Below are 17,692 nucleotides of genomic sequence, written 5' to 3'. Positions count from 1 at the left end.
ATTATGCATAATAAATTAAGGAAATTTTGGAAAAAAATATTTAAAATTCAATCCATTTGTCGAAGCACATTACTGTCCCTACTCGCATAACAGTCCCATATGAATTTTCGTCATTTTTCATCTAACCTGACAGTTCGTCATTTTGAACATTTTACTTCAATATAAAACAATAAAAAAGAGACTTTGTTCTAGAAATTACGAAAAAAATATCAACTAGTGACTGTCCCATATGAAATATACCCGCATAACAGTCCCATATGTGAAATACCACGGATGTAGTTACCTTACTATGTTTCTTTCGGTGAAATGATCTTTGATTTATTGCTTTAAGTCATTTAAACAAGATGCAACTCACTTGATGTCGAATTATGCACACTACACAGTAAATTTAACTACAGTTTTTGAAAGGCAGGCTAAGATAAAGGAGAGATGGTCTTCCTATCAGAAAAACTATTAGAAAAACCTAAAAACCATGATAAGATTCAACTAACAATGTGGAATTCACGAACTACATTTACATTTTAAGAAATGATCAAATTTAAGTCTTAGAAGGTAGCTTGGTGAGCAAACCATATTCTGTATGGGACTATTATGCCAGTAGATTTGAAAAAGGTCTCGAATATGCCCGCATATCAGTCCAATAACAAACAAAAATGGTGCTCCAGACCTTACCAGTTGTCAAATTTCGAAAAATTCAGGTCCTACGATTTATTATGACAACCTAGAACATATTCCATTAAATGATTTTTGTTTATGCTGAAAGCTGTGGTCACAATTTAAAAATGTATTCCAAATCAGAAAAAGTTGATTTTCTTGAAAGTAGGGGCAGATTATCAGCCTTCAATTCGTTCAAGTCATCTGAAAAAAGATTGGTTTATTTTGATGAAGCAAACTTTGAGAAAAAAAAAATTTTGACGCATAAATCAAAACTTAATTTGAGATATTTGTTTCATTTATCAAGTAATGTTAATAAAACTGGGCAAAATTCTAGCAGTTTTCTCGAATATCCGGGAATTTGGGGCGGACCGAACTTGTCTCGAAAATTTCATTGCAACACCGGGCAAGCTTTGTTAAATTCAAACAATTGGGAATGCTTGATCATAATTCAGTCGTTTTTGGAAACAAATTTCACTTTTGGACCATTTTTTTATTCTGAACTGGAATTTTGATTTGGAAACAATATTGAAATTTGAAAACAGATCCAGAATTTAAACTTGAATTCAGGTTCAAAATTCAGATTAAGAATTAATATTCAAAATTTAGATTCAGATTCGCTCGTAAATGAGTTGTGCAAGATAAAATTATCAAGATGTTTTTTTATAGCCGAATTATTTTTATTATTTAAGAAGAGAAATCACCGTGAATTTGTTTTATGAAATTAATTTGCGGCTTTATCTGGGAGGGTTAAAGAGTTGAAATGAAAGACGGATAGAATATCAAAAGAAAATTCTAAGGTGGTGAAAAGAGCGAAGAGCATTTGAAATAGAAGCTTGACCACATACTAAATTCTTTGTTCCGCACCAATTAACTGGTGGTCAAGCTTCTATTTCAAATGCCGCAAACATCAACTGGATTTTATTTATGGAATTGATTTTTAAAATATTGCTGATAAAGAAACATAAAATCTTCACGTAAAAAAATGTGCAGGGAATGCCATATTTCCTTGATGTATTGCTGTTATAAATATTGCATTTTTTTTTCAAAAGTAAAATTTGAAAATAAAATCTGAAACTCGCATCAAGTTTGCAAGAATCAAGTTTGAATCACAAAAGTTTCAGCTCTCACTTTTTCTTTTTGAAAATTAATTTATTTTCATAGAAGGTTGAAATGTTTGAATTTGTTCAAACATGTTGTTGTTTAGTTTAATATATTTAGCTATTTTATATGAGCATTGAATTAGTTTTTTTTTCAAAGAAATTTAAGGCTTTCAAAAAACATATTCTTGCTCAAATCATAAGCCTTAATCAACCAGATTGTTAAACAAATCCAAGCCTATAACCATCGATGTAAGTTTCTGCCCTTTTTAGTTACTTATTAATTCAGTATACAAATTTAGCTTACTATTTTAAAGACTCTAGAACGTATTTTTACAAGTTTCTATATAATACGAAAAACTTTTAATGTAACTTTTATTTAAAAAATGAATTATCAAATAGGTACCAAATTTTTATTTTTAAATTCATGTATTGATAGGGTAAAAATATCATAAAAAATTTAGTCGCCAAAAACCCCCATCATTAGGTGATTCTTCCTACGGCCTTGCTGGAAGCTACTGAGCTATTAAAACTTTAGAAGTTTCCTGAGGTAGAATTCAATAAAAAGTTAAAACCTACAAAGTTATTTTCGTTGAAATTGATTTTTTGTCTTACAATTTTAGTAAGGAAGCCGCCGACTGTGGCATAGAGGATAGTGTTCAAGTCTTCTAGGCCAGAAGTCATGAGATCGAATCTCGGTCACGGCTTGTCCACACAGGGTTGGTGTGAATTGGTGGTTTAAGCATATGTCAGACTTAAGAGATCCTTGAAGATCGTATTTTATTTTAATTTTTTTTCTTGATGTACTCATCTTTTCCAACTGTAAAAAATTATTTTTAAGGAAAAATAAAAAAATCACGAAATGAAGGGTTAAAAAGATCTCTACAGAGAAACTTGAAATTTCACTGTTTCCTACATGTGTGTGTTCCTCTTTTATTTTAAAGAAGGTTCAAAGGCTAAAAATGTTGAAAATATACTTTTTGACTGGTATTTTGGGATTTGGACCACTCTGCTGCGCCTGATTTCATTCTTTTATAGACGCCTCTACATATCTTATGCAGTATTTTGAGAAGGTTTGTGAGATTCATCCTAAGTTTCAAATCCGAAGAACTCTTCGATGTAGACAGCAACCGCCTTAGGGAGGCAGAGAGCTTTCTATAACATTTGGAGGCTGGCGTTCCGCTAGGAAGCAATATATGACCTTCAATTTTCTCTCTGTGTATAAACTATCTCATCAAACTACTTTTGCATGGTATATTTATCCTGTGCTGATTTTAAAGTCATTTTTTAAATTAAAAACTGTCCACATGCGATAACCACAAACATGGAGTAATAAGTATTGACATTTTTTTTTATTACTTAATAAACAACGTAAAATTTTAAATCACAGGGCTTTTTAAAACTGGCAATAGCACCAAAAACACACCCTACTGTGTACTATTTGAATAAGATCAGTCGGTGTTCGTTGGCGTTTTTTTTTTCTTCAATGGCGACCGTCATACATTTTTTTCAACGAGTATAAAGGTAATCGAGTGTCGATTTTGGTGAGGCACCTCCCACAATGCTGGTGTAGTTTTTGTTTCTTTCAGATCCACGTGCTGTTTTGTTCGGTTATGTTCCTTTTTACCCGAACTTTGTGAAAGCCGAATTTTTTTTAGAAGTTCAACCATCAACTTCAAATGTGTTTTTTACGTACCGCTTTACATTATGCTTAGAAATGATCCGAAATCGTTTATTGAAAACCATTTTTTGTGGAAAATGTTCACGATTTTTCGCTATAAAAGATTTTTCAAATGTTGATGAGTCGCGTTTCGAAATAATAAAAGGGGCCGATTTTTATTATTTTAATTCAAAATTTTTCATATTTCTCTTAGTGAAGTCTCAGCTCATATTCTAGATTCTGTTTCTTAATAAATTAGTTCCATGGGTGTTACTGTTCCTGCTTTAGGGACAAATTTCGGATCTGATAAAAGTAAATAGCACAATATGTTCTTGTTCACTTTGAACGTCACTACAAGATATCCATTTCACTTTTAATGATTCAGTCTGTGTCACTTGTTTTTTATCTGCTTCTTCTTTTTTTTTCTTTTAACTATTTTTCACCTCGGTTGCAACTGCGCCGCTTGAACTTGAAAGAGACTATATAAGAGTTATTTTTTTTTGTTTTGTTTTGTTTGTAGATATAATATATATTGTTGTAGGTATATAAGATCTCACATTTCGTTTTTCTTCTTATGTTTGCTCATCGTGTTTGAAACTACTTTTGTGATCTGTTTATAAGTTGTTTACCTTTTTTTTTGTTACTTTGTGTCAGTTTATGTTGTTTCAACTATAATTGTTTTTTTTTATGTTTTTATTTTGTTTGATGAAGGTTTGTGTATATACTGTGAGGAATTTTGTACGGTACTGAAAATAAAAATGATCAGATATTCAGGTTTTGTTTTGTAAATACAAGGTACACGGTTGACGACAACATTCATAATGGTACAATTAATTTTCTATTTCTATTTCGAGTGCTGTCCCCAATCAGGAATGGGATAAGATTTTATGGTTTTGAAAAGTAATGATTCTGTTAGGTAAGAAATAAGGAAAAAGATCCGTTGGGTTTTTGTTTAAGATTTTAGAATCGATTTTTCGTTTGACATTTGTGTTCTGTCTCAAGGTTCCAAAATGTTTTTTTGTAATATCAATATAAAAATAGATTTTTCGAAACACTTTGGTTTTGGATTTAAACATGCAGATGTACAATAATGCATTAACTAACGTTTTTATGTATAATCAACTCGAGCGGGTCATTTTGAATTGCTATCAGCAGGAGTGCTATATTTTCGTAACTAAACTATCCGATCGGTGCTTGGAATCGTAGTTTTTGGTCTTCGGTACAACATCGATGTTGGGAAAAGTCTGATTATGTCGATTTTTGTCTCAATAATAGTGCCATTTATGTTGGTTGTAAGTTCAGTCCACAATAGACATCTGTATCTACCTCCTACCTTAGCACCGTTTTACTTTTTTTTTTTGAAAATGGGGGATTTAAGTTTTATCTTTTTGTTTTCCTAATATTCGAATTGTTTCAGCGAAGACGATAACTTTGTTGCTTTTGAGTTTTGGATTTGGCACTTCATCAGGGCCGGGTTAAGCCATCGGGGGGCCCGGGGCAATTTTTCTCGGGGGGCCCCTATGGTTCGATTTTTTTCTCAAATGCTATCCCAGAGAATACGTAACATTTAAACTGTACAAAAGAACTGGAGATGAGTTCAGTATACTGTTTTTGAATAGCCATGTTGTCTGCGTAAATGATAGTTTCTGGTATCTTCAAATAAAAATTGTTAATTAATCAAGTGCAAAAATTGCGGAAGACATTAGAAATTTCTCAAAAACGAAAGCTTTGATATGAACTGCAAAATGCAATATTTAACTCACATTTTTTTTTCAAATATCCTTATCACCAACTAAAATTATCTGATTTAGAAAAAATGATCAGATAGATATTTTGAATGATTTTCATTTCATCATTGATCGTCTGGTTTGTGCTTTATCGAAAGATATTTATTAAATTACAATTGGGAAGTCATGAAGATTTGAAACGCAGAATACAAAATTAACAAAATGATTAATTTCACATTTCATAGAGATGCAGAAATAAGAGTTTAAGAATTTAAAACTAAAAATCAGGTTATATTTAGAACCGCAATTCAGTGTCTCTAATCTAAATCATAATTTTGAATATTTGAATTATTTGAGTAATCAAGTTGTGAGGAACAAAATATGAATTGAATAAAAAAGAGTTTCGAAGTTACAATCAGAGCCAAAGCAGGAATTGCACCAAATATGAATTTCAATTTTAACTCTTTGAACCCATGAAAAAAACCTTTTCATCCCAGTTTATGAATATGATTCTCATCAGATAAAAAAAAATTGTAATCAAACTGTTATTCTTTGTGACAAAAGTTTCATAAGATGCCCTCTAAGCCAAAGGGGTAAAAGTGCAAAAATAATCGGTTGAAAAAAAAAAACAGAATAGAGATTACACACAGAATGAGTTTAGTATCTTAAACAAAGATCCCGAGTTCTAAAAATTCAGAAAAACCATGAAACTGAACTTCAGTAAGTGAAGAAACAACATAAGACTTGAAAATCTCAATGAATTTAGTTTGGAAAAAGGTAAGATTAAAAACATAGAAATATTCATGTTAAGAGAGTCACTCAATGATATTAGCCACTCAACTATGAGATCGTTTTTATGATACATAATTATAGAATGATCATTTCGAAAATGATATGCTGAATTCAGGATATTAACTTGTGTCAAATCAATTGAAAAGGTTTCGAAACGAATTTCAAGTCTAAGACAGAAATTGGGATTGTACTGTAGATTGGTCCAATTTAAGCAACTACAGTTCTTTTTTTAGATTTTATTTTCAAAAATAGGTAGGAAAAGGGTTTAGAATTTTAAAACCAACGTAAATTTCAGTAGTATTGATTGAAAAATGAAAAGTTATAATAATACACGGTATCAACTCCCAGTGTTTATCATAAAGCTTCTCTGTTCTCTCTTAGCACTGTGAGCCAGTTTTGATGAAATTAGCTGCTATTTTAGTGCAGTAACTGTTTCTTGGAAAGTTAACGTAATAATAAACAAGTTTATTTTGCAAGACGTTTGTATGCAATGAAAATTGGAAATATTTTTCATTATTTTAACTTTTCTGTGCAGAATATCCTGACTGACATGTTTCAATGGAAAAAATGAAAGTTGGAGATGTTCGCCTCATATTCTTCCTAATTTATGTCGATTAATTTTCAAATTCAGTTTATATTATTTTTGGTCAGCTTTTGGGTTCGGGAGATCTTTATTATTTGGGGTCAGTTCGCAAAATTCGGGAGATCTTCTTCTCTGCTTACTCTAGGGGGCCCCCTTATGTAAGATAAAAACTATTCAACATATTATTTCAATGGGGCCTCTTTAGTTGTTTTATTTCTAGTTTTCATTCCAAATTTCTAGTCTTGAATTCTTTTCATAGATTTAAAGAAATTGAAGTAGTATGATTAAAGTAATGTTGAAATATTTTTTCCCTCGGGGGGCCCCCCTAAGCCGGGGGGCCCGGGGCAATTGCCCCTTTTGCCCCCCCCTTAATCCGGCCTTGCACTTCATCCACTAGTTATCTACAGACACATTATCACATAAGCTTTTTTGACTCAACCCCGAACTTCTATTCGGACTTTTGGTTTTTTATTAATTATTCACAGCTTGATGGGATCCGATTCGGGACAAAACCGGAGGCCGGGTCGAGTGCGTGTTTGCTAATTCTGGCTGGCTTTCATGTTCTAGTTAAAGTTATCGCTCCGCTGGGAATTTCAGTTGACTAATGATGAGATACGTCATTTCGTAACCTGACTTACACATACACATCCATATCTATATGTAAAGAAATACGCATATTAGTGATTCACGTGCGTACCTGTTAGGTGAAAATATGTGGGGTTGAAAAGAGTTTTTCCGGGCTGGACTTTCAATTTGTATGCAAATTACTGGCTGGGACATGCACGTGGGTCATAGAACATCGATCACATGTAAATAGCAGTTTGTCAATATGCTCCCTTCTCTTTTTTTGCTTCCTTCATGTGCCATGCTTTTTTTGTGCAGTTCGAAAATAATTTCGTTTCATGGAAAGTTGGTGGGCCTAGTCCTTTGTGTACTTTTGTGTTACTATTTTACTTTTTTCCGTGCCGTGCTTCTCAGTTTGTGCAGGTTTGTTTTTGTTTTCTACAGACACCTATTCATAAATAGTACCTTGGTTAACATAGTAAGAAACTATCCTAGTAAAATAACCGTTAACTTTTCGTCTTTGTTAGATTTAGACTTTTTTTTTGTTTGACAAAATATGTAAATATGTATAAGTGTTACGCTAACGACATCTTCACAAAAACGAACATCGAACTGTTGAATATATAATATATATCTGGTTGTTATTATACTATCCTAACCCTTAAGTCTTTTCCGAGGGACACTCCGTTGTATACTTCAACACGGGGTGTCGTTACATTTCCGTATCAGTTTTCTAAGCTGACTTTCGATTTGCCCTTGACGCGACGTCAGAAGAATAGGGATTTCAAACTGCCTCACCAGTAACACCCTGTTATCCATCGTCCAGCGTTTCCTGGACGTAGCTGTAGTACTTGGTGCTGTTGTAGCCGAACAGCTCAAAGTCGAGCTGATAGATCTCCAGTACTTCTGTCAGCAGCTGCTCGTCTATCTGGGAGAAATATCTGCGAAGAAGAAAATAATACAGTGTTGATGAAGTCTTATTTTTAACCTTCTTTAACTAACCTTGGCACCAGATTTCTGGTATTGCTGGTGGATCGATTGGCAATCGCCCGTGCCTTTCCCTGGGGCATTTTGTTCAGCAAAAGCGTTTCTAGGCCGGCCTGCCGTATGATGTACTCGGTGTCCCGCTGGAATGTTTCCACCTTGGCGATGAGCGTGAAGTTTATGCTGCACGGGGTGCAGAAGGAGTACACCGGGCTCCAGTGCTCGTCGAAGCGTCCGCCACTCTTGTAGTGACTGACCAAAAACTGTAGAAACTCCCGGAAGGTCGGTCCTTTAGGGTATTTCTATAATGACAAGATTTCGGTTTTAGCTGAAAAAAGGTTCAGAAAATCCCGATCTTACCACCAGCGGCTTTCCGTCCTTGGCTTTTTTGCGAAACTTTTTTATTATCTGCTCCCCAAGTAGCTTGTAGTACTTGTTGCGACAGCCCTCCAATTTATTCCTGTATGCCGAAACTAGCCGCTCGAATGGCTCCCGCACTATCAAGAACGAGATCGTATTGGAAAGATAGTCGTTCAACTCTGCGGTGCTAGGTCGTGGAAACCTCTGCCTAGCCAGATCGATCGGCGATGAACGGGTTCGCTGCAGAAATCGAACGTCGTATCCACCTGTTTTCAAGAAGAAAATATCTTTAATACTCCCCCTCAACCTCCTTCCTAAACCCGGAAAAACTTACCCAATATGTTGAAGTAGTACATCCAGGTACTGCTAGCGGCCTTGAAAATGTTACACCAGGCCAGCCCATGCCCAGACGAAATGAAAAATTCCCAAGCATTCGGTGGATACTTCCCGATGATCCGATGCTCGGCGCAGATGTTCCACAGAACCGTCCGGCGATCGTTGAAGTCGGCCTCGGCTGCTGCGTTCAGTTCTTCCGAGTATTCGTAGACCGGGTTCAGCGTTGAATGGTTGTTACTCGTTGCTGTCAGCGTTCCGGAATTCTGGGCCCTGGAAGACTGGGATCGGGTCGAGGAGCCGCCTTTTGCCGGATGCAGCCCAGCGGCATTGTTGTGGTAGTGCTTCGGAATGTTGTGCTTCCCAGGCCGAGCTGGAAGATTACCGATGCCCACCGGTGCTTTGTGTAGCTGGATCAAAATATAGAAAAAAAAATAGCTTGATTTAGTGGAAATTATCTATAAAATTTAGTATACTAGCTACAAGGCATAGATTTTGCAGATAGAAAAATCAATTCTCAAAGTCCAAGGCTAGCGTATTGCCTGGTTTTCACGGACTTGCCGTATATATATAACATAATTTTCAAAGATTTCTCGTGCATTTTTCTGTTTTTTCAATAGGAACTACAGTTGAACACTTCCTCGTATCAGGTACTATCCCTGTTTGAAGACTTGTATTTATAGCATCTCGTAACGTACTCGCTACGTCTTAAAAAACTCCTATGGAAACATTTTCAATACCCGCCGTGAATTTCATACTGTTCACTATTCCAAAGAACTCTTGGCTATATTATGGTTCAAAAGTGCGAAAATCTCCGCCGTTGTATTGCAAGTTATCTGATTCAAGCAGCCATTAGAGCTTGCTGGAATACTGTCATGAATGACACTAATGATAAAGAAGTCATTAAACTTCTGTACAATTTCAGATTCATCTGTGATTTCAACTCCACCAAACGAGATCGTGCCACTTTGATTCATTCTTCGTTTTATCGACCTCCATAATAACTTTCCATCAGTTTTGTTTCTTTCGAGCTCTTCTTGAATATATTGGTTTTTCGCTTCTTCGATTTTACGCGAGTATTCATTTCTTACAACTTGTAGTTACGCCAACTTCGTTCGCATTCAGTTCTTAAAATCTTTTTACACTGCTTATCTCTTCGTTTTTTTTTATCTCACTAACACTACTAAAGTAACAATTAGTACCTGACTGAACCATACCATTTAGAGCAAGTTCACTGGTGTTGGAAAAAAGTGATAGAAATTTTGACATTTTAAAATTTTACCATGCAAAAATGTTTTCAAGATCTTTGGGCGTTGTATTTTTTTTACAACACTGTTTATATTTTATCCGTATGTGATAGAAATATTGCTATTTTTGCATCACAGCATGCGAAACTACAACACGTGTTGTTAAAAAATTTAAAGGCCACAGATCTTGAAAATGTTTTTGCATGGCAAAATTTTCAAAATGTGTTGAAAGTGACAAAATTTCTACCACTTTTTCCCAACACCAGTAAACTTGCTCTAGTACCAGTGTTTGACGAAAATTTTTTCGCTTTATCAGTGCATTAACACTTTTTTTTTAATAATAGATCGAAACGCCTTACAAACTCATTAAAGTCTGCGCATCTCAGGGTTGGCAAACCTGCCTCAAGAAGTTGACGTACTTTTTTGTTTTTATACCGACTCCAGTCATTAACTATTTGATGTGTTTCGGGTATGACAGGTCATAACCACGCAAAAATATTCATTGACTCATGGTCTGATACACAGTAAACGAAAATTACCGAGTTCGGTAATTTTTTTACCGAAATCCTAACATGTGTAAATCGTTAAACTGTTCGGTATTTTTTCGGTAAAAAATAAACGAACATCGGTAATTCGATTTTTCATTTACCGATGTTCGTTTATTTTTTACCGAAAAAATTACCGAACAGTTTAACGATTTACACATGTTAGGATTTCGGTAAAAAAATTACCGAACTCGGTAATTTTCGTTTACTGTGTACGCGATAATCTGGAATGATAGTCGCTTCAGCTCTGTCCACATTTGTAAAAACCAAGTCTATTCTAGTAACACGTTTCAAGTCTCGGCACTCTCGGCATTTCATTGAAATTTATATTAAAATCGCCACAAAATGTTATCGATTTCATCTTCAATTGTTTCATTAAGCCAATGATTGTCAAGAGATTCTGGTTCTAAATGAAAATACATATGTTTTCCTTGTTCTTGCTTTGTTTTTTTTTTCTAAATATTTTGATGTGACAGCTTGAAATTGAAAGACGAGTTGCGAGGACAGCTTAAACGTATTGATAATGAAAGATCAAGCGTGTTGGGAGGACAGCTATGAATAAATTTAAGAATAACACCAATAAGCGAGTTGAGATGACTGCTCGGTGATCAAGCGGGTTGAGAGGACAGCGTGAAATAAATGAAAAAAAAAACCAATAAGCGAGTTGTAAGAACAGCTTGGTGATCAAGCGCGTTGAGGACAGTTTGAAATAAATAAAAAAAACACCTATAAGCGAGTTGAGAGAACAGCTTGGTGATCAGGTGGGTTGAGAAGACAGCTTGAGATAAATAAAAAAACCCGAGTTGAGAGGACAGCTTGGTGATCAAGCGGGTTGAGAAGACAGCTTGGAAATAAAAAGCAAGCGAGTTGAGAGGACAGTTTGGTGATCAAGCAGATTGAGAAGACTGCTTGAAAAAAAAACAAGCGAGTTGAGAGGACAGTTTGGTGATCAATAGGGTTGGGAGGACAGCTTTGAATAAACTAAAAAATAACACCAATAAGTGAGTTGAGAGGAAAGCTTGGTGATCAAGCGGGTTGAGAAGACAGCTTGAAAAAGAAAAAAAAACAAGCGAGTTGAGAGGATAGCTTGGTGATCGAGCGGGTCGAGAGGACAGCTAGAAATAAACAAAAAAAAAACACCAATAAGCGGGTTGATAGGACAGTTTGGAAGAAATTAAAAAAAAATATTTAAGGAAAATTTGTAAGGACAATTTGAAGAAAACAAAAATCGTGAAATTAATTAAGAGGACATCTATCAAGGGATGGAAACTAAAGGGAATTGTAGACATTTTAAAACAAGTTAAAAAAAGTATTGATAAGAGTTGGGGAGACAGCTAAGAATTTAAACTGAAGTGATATGAGAGCACAGCTTGAAAAGTCGTAGGCAAGTTGAGAAGGCAGACTGAACGTGTTGAAACGACAGCTTAAGATAAGGAACACTTATGGAGCCTTTCGAGAAAACACTTTGAACAGATTTCTGAAATTTAAAGTGAATTTAGATAACAATTTAAAATTGTATTGTGAGGATAGCTTTTGATAGAAATATAGCCTTATTCGAGATTATTCTTCCTGCCTAGAGGAGCTCGGTTTGCCCTTGGTCCGTAATATCGTGAACTTAACTGACGATCATTCCCATCATTCCGGATTTGAATTAAGAAATTCTTTTTATTAAGCCCGTCTGATTAGTCTAGTTCAGTGTTGCCAAATAATGGTTTTATCTTATTGAATGACAAATTCAATAATTGAACTTAGTTCCTGTCTATTTTACCGGAAGCTGAATAACTTCAAAACAGTCTTAACACTTATCTTTAATTTTTTTTCAATTACTACACCAATTTATAATAATCTTAGCAACAGGTTTTTAAATCTTGTCACACTTTTCTTCGAAGAAGAAATAATCTAAAAAAAATTAAACCATAGTTTTTCATTCTGTGCTTTGTAAGCCACTACGTCTTTAAACTTTTTAAACTTGAAACAATATAAGAAAATGCCTTTTAAGTCTGTACTTTTCAATATTTTTTCACCGGAAACGAAGTATCTCCAAAACAACCTTAGCCACAGCCTTCATCTTAGCTTTACCTGCCAATTTTTGTTCATTTTCGGTGCCGGAAGAATCGCAAATTGGAATTGTTTCTAATCAATAGTCCCTTTTCGCTTGTTTACTCAAACCGGTACAATTTCAAAACAGTCTTTCAAATGTGTGTTTTTCCAATCATTTTCTCTTATCGGCGTTTCTTTCCGGGACCGCAATAATCTAAAAAAAAAGTTTTTGAAATCTGCGTTTATTACCCACTTTTGTTTATTAACCGGGATCGAAAATGCAATAACAGGAATAGACTTTCAAAAATTTGCTTCTCCAGTTCAGAAGGATCTTTTTTTTATATAAGCTTTAAGAATCTGTATCTATTCTAAGTTTAAGCTTTTCAAATGTTAGCTTATGTTTTCATCTTATTCACCAGACACTAAATCAGCTCCAATAGGAAAACAGAAAGACACAGTCAAAGTCGTGCACTGACGATCAACGAAATTTAGAAGTATAACTCAAATGTTAGAAATTTTATAATAGAACTTGTTTCTACAAATATGAACACACCTTTGGTAACACAAAGAATCTAAATTTTTAGAATTTGGTCTAGTGATTTCTGTGATTTACAATGCCGAAATTTGTTGTTTCACGGCTCAGCTTTTTTGCTGTCCTTATTGTGTCAAAGAAGAAGAGAAAACTTTCATTGAAAAGGAAATATTAACCTGAGAAGTATTCATCCTTCAATGTGTGTAGAAAATGCATATTTCTGTAAAAAAAGATCTCATTCTACCCGGTCTTCCCTTGACGATGATAAATTTTGCATTAAGTCAGAATAAATTCTTGTCAAATCAAAAATTATGTTAGCCAATATTAGAAATAAAAAAACATCGGCTTGGATCATGGCTTTTTCTATAGCTCAACGAAGCTAACAGTGGCTGAAAAAGTGAAATTGAAAAATGTTAAAATTTTTGGGTGACTTATCGGATCACAAGGTATTTAATAGTTGAAATGTTTTTAGATTAACCAAAAGCACCATCAGTTTTAAAAAAATAAGACCTGATACCCATATATGTAACTCCTTTTCAGCATGAATAACGTTAAGTTTTTTTCACATCTTAAAATCTGCATAAATAATTGCACAAAGATTGCGTGATTTACAGCCAACCTGCAGACTGTTGCTCATGCTTTTCCTTTTTTTTGCTACAAGTCGCTAAGATTTTTTTCAGGATTTCCATCATTTTAGGATGATTCATCCCCTTCTAAGTCCCCAGGATGATGGCTAGTTTTGCTTTCACAACTATTTCAAGCAGAAAATACACTGAATATACCATCAAACAAGGCAAAATGCGATGAAATTGGCGCTAAGATGAATGGATAAATTATTATGTATCAATATTATCTCAGTTTAAATTTGATCATCCCTCAAGACGGCTAAAAATTTGGAACATCCCTTTATATATTTTCTCCTGCACTAAGACAAATATTGCGTGACCGAGACTCGATATCATGAACTCTGGATTAGGAAACTGAAACGCTATTCTCTATGCCACGGTTGACGGTTAAGGACTTTGAGTCCAGGTGAGGACTCTTAGTCCTGTTTAGACGATGATCACAAGTTGAGAACTCTAAGTCCAGTGAGGGACTCTCAGTCATGCTTAGGCGATGATCGTTAGAGGCTCTAGTTTGGAGCTTTGAGTTCAATGTGGTGTTGATCACTAGTTGGAAACTATTTGTCCAGATAAGACTACGCTCGCCAGCATAGGACTTTCAAGTTCCGTTTAGTCGGCAGAAAGCGTCAGCATTCTATTTTAAACATATTTTTCTCCAACGTGACCTTTATTCCTAATCCAGTATAGATAAAACTTCAGATAAGCTAATAACTTTTTTTTAAAGAATTTTCATTCTTTTAGGATGATTCATCCCTCAAATAAGCTAATAATCAGAAGTCGCTTTTTCCGCTTTTTAGTCCAATTTTCGTCACGATGTCACATCATGCCTTAGTTCATGGCGCCAGTTAATCAAGATGTGTCAGGTTATGTCTTACAATGATTGTTTATCCAAATCATCGATTATTTTATTCCTCAGAGCTGAAATTTCAAAATGACACTTGAACCTAAAATTCACTCACCGCATCCGTTTTCCCGCCGGGGCCAAGTTTGTTCCGATTGGCCGAACTAACCATGGTGATCGATTCCCGCAGCAACAGCACAAAGTACAGCCCGAAGACCACAAACAGTAGCACCACCTTCAGACAGATGTAGAATCGCCGCCGGTTGAACTTGAGCGACAGCAGTGACATGGTCGGCTTCCGCTTCCGGTGCTGCTGCGGGTGATTGTTAGCGGCGGCCTGATGGTTGTTGTGATGGTGATGATGGCTGTTGTGCTGCTGTAAAAGTTTCTGCAGCTGCTGTTGCTGATGCTGCTGGTATCGCGTTTGCTTCTGTTGGTGGTGCTGTTGCTGTAGAAGTTGTTGCAATTGATGGTGGGAACGTTGCTGGTGAGCGAGATTTTCCTTGGACATCTTGAATGAATGTTGCACTTGCTTGTGATAAAGAAAGGATTGCGCTGAATGGCCCAACTGCTATCGTTGTATGGCGATATATCTTGAAAATCACACATTTTGCCCTGCACAATTCACTTCATTCCGGATGGGATACATCGCTTCGTGTAACTTCTCAAGTTAATCCTTCGCTGCCTTGGAAGGGATGTTTGTGAAATCTGCAACGTCCCTCAGGAGCAGCAGGTTGCTGGCGAAAGATGTTGAATGAAGGGAAAATCGATTGTTACTCACTCTGATGGTTGAGCGTACTTCCCAATTCATGAGAACATCATACGAAACAGTTGCCCACTGGCAGCGATTATTGCAATTGATTCATTTATGAGCAGCGGAGCAATCCCACGAAAATTTGCAAGATGCCACTAGACGGCCCCAGCACTGAATTCAGTAGTTACATTTGGTATCACGATACTTCATTCCGGGTTTGCAATTAATCGCCACTTCAAAGCACTTCCTAAAGGAGCCAAGATAGACAAGGAAATGTTTCTTTGTTTCAAGGATTCACACTGATTCGCATTCGTTGACTGGCATGGGGAGCTTTAAACCAAGAGAAGAAAAAAAAAACATTTTGACATTTATACTCGTTTTTAACACGGACACTGTTTGCCTCTAGGCGTTTTCCGAGTTATGTCTTCATTTTCCAAATATTTTCCTCACTTTCATCCCCCCTTTCCCCCAAAAGCAGCGCAAAACGGGCGGCACTGTTTCAACTGCTCAAGCGAGCCACGATTTAATCCTCTGCTAAAAACTCCTCCTCTTCCGCCTAACATTTGCAAGAGGAAACTAGCTGTGCCCTGTAATGTGGAAGTAAGCGCGGGGTGGAATCCGATATCCTGTGATAAAAATAGCCCTCCCTTTTTCCGCAAGGATGACGATGATAAACTAACGAAACCACCTTCTGAGCGACGACGATGATAATAATAATAACAGTCCAACTACAAGAGTAGCAAACACTCTCGACCAAGAGGATGGGGGAGGGCTCAGCAAAAAAAAAGCCCAGGACGAAAAGCAAAACACCCCCTGCTTCGAACGGTGGCTGGCGGCTTACACTTAGCACCGATTATTTTTCCACCTGCTGGAGCAGCAATTCACCAAACTGTTTTCCCGAAAAACCAACGACGACGGCAAACAACTTAAAAACTTTGGGCACCCACCGAAAAAAAGGCTGCACAAAACGACGGGACCCGTGCACACCTTGTTGAATGCAACTGCAAAAATGGAATGACGAATTTTTCGTTTCCTCGCTCCATCCAGAGCGAGTAGTGTTTCCGAGGAAAAGCTTTAGCTATTCACATTTTCCTCCGTATAGCCTCGCTAGCTATGGATTCCGCCTTTTGGCTCTCGTTCTCTGACTGACTCTCTCTCTCTTGGTATCATATCGTTTTGGCTTTTCCGCCATACTTCACTGACTGACTGATAGCACGATAGCTCTCGTTTTGTTCGGTGATAAAGGAAATTGGGAGAACTTTTCCGAGAGCCAGAAATCGAGCAGAGAGAAAAATGGAGAATTAAGAACAGTGGTAAAATCCATGAAAATCTACAACACAGAACCAAAATTTAAGAAGCAATTCAATGAAATGCGAAATCGAAAAGTATTCAGACAATCCAGTGTTGAAAAGTGAACATTTTGACACTGCAAACAGCTTCGAAAAGTGCTACTTTTTAGCACTGACTTCAATCACTGACCACACTGACTTGACTCTTAGAACAAAAAATCAACCATTTTCTGTCTAATTTTTTGTTGTCAGATTTTGCAGGTTCGCTATACCGACGGCAGGTGGCGAACCTGAAAAATTTGACAAAAATTGCCCTGTAGGAAAAATGGTCCTGTTTAGCCCGATTTTATCGTAGAAATTGCGTGTTTTATTTTTAAAGTTGGGTGGCATTTCCTAACTGGGATAGCATTTCTTCAAATCGATCGATACGCACTCTGGAATCGACATTGCGTACTGTTAGAAAAATGATTTTTTTTTGTTTTTTTTTTCTGGAAAAATTATCCAGAAAACGAAATCGAGTGTCCAGTCAGTATGGTCAGTGCTTCAATGTCGAAATGTACATTCCATGACCTACTTGATCATAAGTTGTCGGGTGTTGGCATGGGTTTCCATATGTTGTTATTTGTTGAGATACGCTTTTGTTGGTTAATTAATGAATTTTCATGGGATTTTTTCGAATTTGCATAAAATTGAGTCACGTTAAAAAACTTGATTTTTTCGGCTCTCTATTTTAAAGTCCAACTACGGCTCGTGCCGAAAAATCCAATTTTTGCAACTTGTTGCATAAATAACTATTTCGACACTGAATTCAGTGCTGAAAAGTAGCACTTATCGATACTGTTTAAAGTGTTGAAATGTTCACTTTTCAACACTGAATCGCATGAATGTTTTTTTTATGGTAAGGAGTGTATTCTAAAAAATACAATATTTTATTTTGTGAATAACTTTTGTATGCATGGATGGAAATTGATTAAATTTTCAGCGAAGCTGCTTCGTAATGTTATTTTTACAAATGTGCAAATTTTTGTGACGTTCTGTCAAATGGTTCATCGACTTTAATTATT

At 35.9% G+C, this 17,692-nt stretch overlaps 2 protein-coding genes across 6 annotated transcripts in view; one reads left to right on the top strand and one right to left on the bottom strand.

Moving 5' to 3' along the window:
* LOC129743739 (calcium uptake protein 1 homolog, mitochondrial-like) overlaps positions 1 to 17,692 on the top strand; it is a 68,093-nt gene that overhangs the window by 17,786 nt on the left and 32,615 nt on the right. The gene's annotated exons all lie outside the window — the stretch shown is intronic.
* Positions 3,742 to 16,413, bottom strand: LOC129743741 (carbohydrate sulfotransferase 11-like). Of its 3 annotated transcripts, none has more exons than XM_055735874.1 (6): positions 16,287 to 16,413; positions 14,704 to 15,669; positions 8,759 to 9,167; positions 8,425 to 8,690; positions 8,083 to 8,366; positions 3,742 to 8,021 (listed from the first exon to the last, which is right to left on the bottom strand). In XM_055735874.1, exons 2-6 carry the CDS (start codon positions 15,094 to 15,096, stop codon positions 7,892 to 7,894), a joined length of 1,482 nt encoding a protein of 493 aa, XP_055591849.1. In that variant the 5' UTR covers positions 15,097 to 15,669; positions 16,287 to 16,413; the 3' UTR covers positions 3,742 to 7,891. The 3 variants fall into 3 exon arrangements, with proteins under 3 accessions (XP_055591849.1, XP_055591848.1, XP_055591850.1); XM_055735873.1 differs by having other exon boundaries at positions 16,181 to 16,364; XM_055735875.1 differs by having other exon boundaries at positions 16,205 to 16,353.

The sequence above is a fragment of the Uranotaenia lowii genome, chromosome 2 (assembly GCF_029784155.1).
Source record: "Uranotaenia lowii strain MFRU-FL chromosome 2, ASM2978415v1, whole genome shotgun sequence".
Taxonomy (NCBI): Eukaryota; Metazoa; Arthropoda; class Insecta; order Diptera; family Culicidae; genus Uranotaenia; species Uranotaenia lowii.
The sequence above is the reverse complement of the archived record's forward strand: the minus strand, read 5'-3'. Positions and strand labels throughout refer to the sequence as shown.

Bases quoted from the DNA above. Each gene is read 5' to 3' on its own strand.
- LOC129743741 (XM_055735874.1), bottom strand. From the start codon at position 15,096: ATGTCCAAGGAAAATCTCGCTCACCAGCAACGTTCCCACCATCAATTG. The intron at 8,691-8,758 runs GTAAGTTTTTCC...TCTTGAAAACAG, and splicing joins GTACTACTTCAACATATTGG to GTGGATACGACGTTCGATTT. The intron at 8,367-8,424 runs GTAAGATCGGGA...TTGTCATTATAG, and splicing joins AGGACGGAAAGCCGCTGGTG to AAATACCCTAAAGGACCGAC.